A 4,400-nucleotide genomic window follows, 5' to 3' on the forward strand; every position below is an offset into this window, starting at 1 on the left:
ACGGACTACGTGCTGTTGAACTTTTAAAGAAAGCCTGAGCATGAGCCGTAATCAGTTGTGAATTGCATGTAGGCTTTATTAATGAGACAGCGTGCGTAGAGCAAAAATTTGAGCAGTCAATGAAGGTGATGATGACTCAGGATCGTATTGAATTACTTGAACAGTAGGTCGGCATCACATATTTGATAAATAATGAAGCCTGCATGGCAGCATGTATCACAGTCATAGGAATGGGTTCAAATTTCAATATTAATTAAGATACAATGACTTCCATTGAGAGCTTGGTATAACCAAGCCCACCAAGAGACTAGTACTTTTCCTACACAATTTGATTTCAGCAACACTAAGCAACCCAAACTCTTGATTTGCTAGCAATCTCTGCTCCATGGTGGTGCTGGGAACAAGGCACCACAAAGACCTTGCAAAAAAAACCACCATATGCATTTGCCTGCATTTTTGTCAAACCAAGAGCAAAACCTAGCATATATGCTGTCCCTAGAGATGTGGCAAAAAGGCTAGCCTGAAAAACCCCTACAAGCCCCGTGTATATTGAAAGAGGTAGTGCACCTCTCAAAAAGAAGGCGGGGAAAGGAGAAGAATGCCACCAACTTGGATGTCCATTCAGGTTAACAGCGTGACCGCCAACACCACTAAACTATGTTATTCTAAAAGCATCAAAAAAGAGTTATACACACACTCCCTGATTTTGTCATACCGCCTTATCTATCCATCCAACGGCTCTAAAAGACTCTTGTCTGCCTGCCATGTCCTCGATCCAAGCCAGTGCTTCATTTACTTCAACTTCTTGAAGAGATTATGTAATGCCTTCACAATGTCCTCAGCTGTCAACTCACAGCCTTCCTCCACCTGCATCAAAGGACATTTCAACTGTAGTTAGTGTTGATATTCCATTGATGTTTGTCTCCAGTTATTTATGTCAGAATGTCATAATCACTACAGATATGTTGCTTGAATTAAAACATCAGCCCCTTTTCAAAATGAAAATGGAGAGATTATATCACAAGTGAAAACCTTTTCAAATGTAACCGACCTAATTAAATCCAATTATAGCATGGAATATATTGTCTAAATTAGGCTCTGCTTACTTGCGCAGTAAACGTCAAATCAAGGATAGTCTCTGTAAACAGAAGGATATTGGCATTAACAACTGATAACTGAAGCTTTTCAAGTTCTGCTAGGGACTTGATAAGAATTCCCTTCTTCTTCTCACAATGCACTCGAATAAGCACGTTCTTGTCAATCATCCTCACTTCTATATCAGGCTGCTGATCTGCAGAGTTGTCGGTTTTGGAATCAGATGCTACCGCTGCTCCGTGTTGTGACTTCTGAACTGCAACAGACACTGTCTTTGGTGCCTGCTCCTCCAGGAATTTTAGTCGCTCTTGCAACTGCTTCACATACTTGATCGCGTCACCAAGGACAGAAGCTTTATCCATCTGTGACATGACATTGCAACATAAGCAACCCGCATGTCTTACATTAAATTGAGGAAGCAAAACCGATTACCAGCTGGCTTTATTGCCTCTTGCATTCGGCTACACTTTCTAATGTATAATATATTGCACCCCAACTCTTGTTATATGCACGGTGTGATTCTGTACCTTTTTCAAGCCAGGGACAATGGCCGAAAGTGCTATGAACCGCTGGCTAAGCTTTTCCCGTCTCTTGCGCTCAGCCATTATGTGATCTTGGCTGTTGCCACCACCCTTCAGGGGTGTAGAAGACCCTTGTGCAGGCTTGTTCATGGATGGTAAATAACTTATCTGATGCATACTGGATGGGGAAAGGGAGGCTTCCTGGGCTGCAGTCGACATAAGAGAATGAACATCGGTTACGCTGCTTTCTTGCACCCTGCAGCCCGAAACTTGAGAGAATCCTTTCTCCGGTTGAAAAGTTGGTGTCCTTGGTGCTAGACTTTCGTCTTTCAAGAGAGCAGGGAATGAAGCTAAGAAACTCTCAAGTGCATGATTTGACGCAGTTAGATGTGATGATGAGATCCTTGATTCCTTTGCATTGCCATCAGAAGACTGGGAGAGGCAAGCAACTGAATCTCCATACAATTGCTGACTGCATGGCACATCCCAGGGGTTGCAAAGTCTTGGAATTTTCGTCAATCTCTGATCATTGTACCCTGATACTGCCGGTGTTGCCACAGCTCGTTGCAAGGAAGAGCTCGAATGAGTCATTGGCCTCTTCTGGGGCTCCATGGATTGAAAGCTCATCATTTGTCCACCATTGACATTGAAGTGGCCATTGATGCTACCATGATGACCCCCCGCCGTACTGCTCAACAATTCGCTCTCTCCAGCAGGTGATATACTAAAGAGCCCATCTATTGACTTTGCCAGAAATGGATCGTCCATTCCCTGTAAGCACATTAAATTCAGATCTTAACCCGAGAGAGATAACCCAATATGCTCTCTCTCTCTCTCTCTCTCTCTCTCTCTCTCTCTCTCTCTCTCTCTCTCTCTCTCTCTCTCTCTCTCGCTGTGTGTGTGGGTGTGTGTGGGTGTGCGCGCGCGCACGAGTGTGCACGCACGTATGACTCACCAGCTCTGATAACCAGTGGATGGAACCGATGCTGGAGGGGGGCAACTCCATCTGCATGCTCTAGTATTAATGAAGCTCTGGCTCACCTGAAACAGTTAGAAGGTGATGACTTCCTCAACACGAAAAAGCACATGAGGGGATGCTAATGAATAATCAGTAGAATGGCAATAAGCCGCGGGCACAGGACAATATCAATTAGCGGTATTTGATGGTGAAGAGGGGATCCAGTCTTCGAAGTAAACGGATGTTAAACACGCAGTGGGAGTACACGGAATACGTTAATTAGGACGCTGATGATCAGCCTAAAGCTAATTAATGAGTCTAGGCCGCTGCTGCATGTAATCGGCGGATGCCAAGCAGTTTGTTATTTGAATGGTTACATATAAAGAGTAAGTTGATGGTTAAAAGATGGGAATTCACTCAATAATAGATAATTGGACTATGTTGTATGAGAACGTGTGTGCGACATGCAACCTAAAGTGGGCAGCCTGTTTCCAATCATCGTAATGTAGGCTGCCCCCCACCAAACTAAACGACATTTTGGACGGACTTCTCGTGTTGCCTACCTCGCTCATTAGCCAGCTGCGCAATATTGCAACTCAGACTCACTCTCGTAATAAGTGTGTGTAAATCACGCATGAGGGGAGGGGAGCCTGGGGAGGGGAGGGGAGGCAATCGGCCTTTGCCTGGTGCAAGTTGAAGCATGTGTATGAGCTAGTGACATAAAATGTTGCTTGATCTGAAGCACAAAATGCTGCATGCACGTGACTTTGTTGCGGTAACGACACAAGAGATCCAGGGTGCTTACTCTGGAAGAGCCAAGCACAAGAAAGAGAGCCAACGAGGTGAAGTGGATCGGCGGCTGGGCGAGAAGAGAGATAGATAGAGGCGCGGGGGAAGGTAGAGATGTGGGAAGCAGATGCCTAAATAATGAGGACGGGTGGGATTGAGGAAGCTGGGGGATGACATGGACAAGCTGCTGGCCAGCCAGATCAGTACTGTGACTCTCTGTGTGTGTGCGCGCGCCTCTCCCTGCTGCAACGGCGCCGTAGTCTCTTCCCCCACGGACTTACCCCTCAGCAATAATGCATTTCCTCATTATTCTCTCTCTCTCTCTCTTTTTCTCTCTAGAATTCACACAAACTCCCCTTACATCATATTTCCCTGCTAATTAGCGCGAAATCCGAATTGTATAAAACATCATTGTTGGCGCTTGGGCCCGCGACCAGCTCTGATTTGCACCTCTGCACTCTCTTCTCGGGAAGTGGAAGAGAGAGAGAGAGGTGCTCAAGCCTCAAGAGCGCCAAGCGTCAAGAGTCCCTTTCAACAACCCTGATCTCTCTGTGAGGCAAGCTTGATTGAGAGTCTACTCTGCCAGTCCCGTCGGCTTTTTGATTAAACTAGCTTGTGAACACAACGAAAAAGTGGTGCACCGTTAAGTTAGGTGCGCATGCGCTCATCTCTCTCTACTCTCTCTCATCACAGGTGGCCACAGTCCCGTTCCCGGTTCTGAGTTCTCTCCCTTCACGAGCGCTGATCCCTTCTAGTTGAGACTTTCTGGTGTCTGCGTGTGCTTGTCGAGATTCTTCTATCCATATTGCATACCCACGGGCACGGCCTCCAGGAACATTAACCGCACGTGATCGTGAGAGCACCCAACAACATCACGTCCGTCCCAAATATTATTCAGGATAAGTTCACATAACATTTCTAAATGGAGTGTTTTGTGGATTTGATTAGATTAAATGGGGGCCGCACATTGCTTTGTTTCACATTCTTATACGAAACCAATGCATGCAGGTACTTTCGCACTCTGCCCCATTCTCATC

The 4,400-nt window shown here is 45.8% G+C and overlaps 1 protein-coding gene across 1 annotated transcript; it reads right to left on the reverse strand.

Moving 5' to 3' along the window:
* Positions 1-216: 216 nt before the first annotated feature.
* LOC147417520 (transcription factor MYC4-like) lies at positions 217-3,669 on the reverse strand. The gene is made up of 5 exons (XM_086507267.1): positions 3,380-3,669; positions 2,572-2,657; positions 1,623-2,387; positions 1,107-1,457; positions 217-867 (listed from the first exon to the last, which is right to left on the reverse strand). The coding sequence occupies exons 2-5, from the start codon at positions 2,626-2,628 to the stop codon at positions 793-795; spliced, it is 1,248 nt and encodes a 415-aa protein (XP_086363393.1). The 5' UTR covers positions 2,629-2,657; positions 3,380-3,669; the 3' UTR covers positions 217-792.
* Positions 3,670-4,400: the final 731 nt, after the last annotated feature.

This window comes from Adiantum capillus-veneris, chromosome 30 (assembly GCF_014529385.1).
Source record: "Adiantum capillus-veneris isolate H3 chromosome 30, ASM1452938v2, whole genome shotgun sequence".
In the NCBI taxonomy this organism is placed as follows: domain Eukaryota; kingdom Viridiplantae; phylum Streptophyta; class Polypodiopsida; order Polypodiales; family Pteridaceae; genus Adiantum; species Adiantum capillus-veneris.

Excerpts from the sequence above, each read along its gene's own strand:
- LOC147417520 (XM_086507267.1), bottom strand. The coding sequence starts at position 2,628 with ATGCAGATGGAGTTGCCCCCCTCCAGCATCGGTTCCATCCACTGGTTA. Across the intron at positions 2,388-2,571 it reads TCCACTGGTTATCAGAGCTG|GGAATGGACGATCCATTTCT; the intron begins GTGAGTCATACG and ends ATGTGCTTACAG. Across the intron at positions 1,458-1,622 it reads TTGTCCCTGGCTTGAAAAAG|ATGGATAAAGCTTCTGTCCT; the intron begins GTACAGAATCAC and ends GTCATGTCACAG.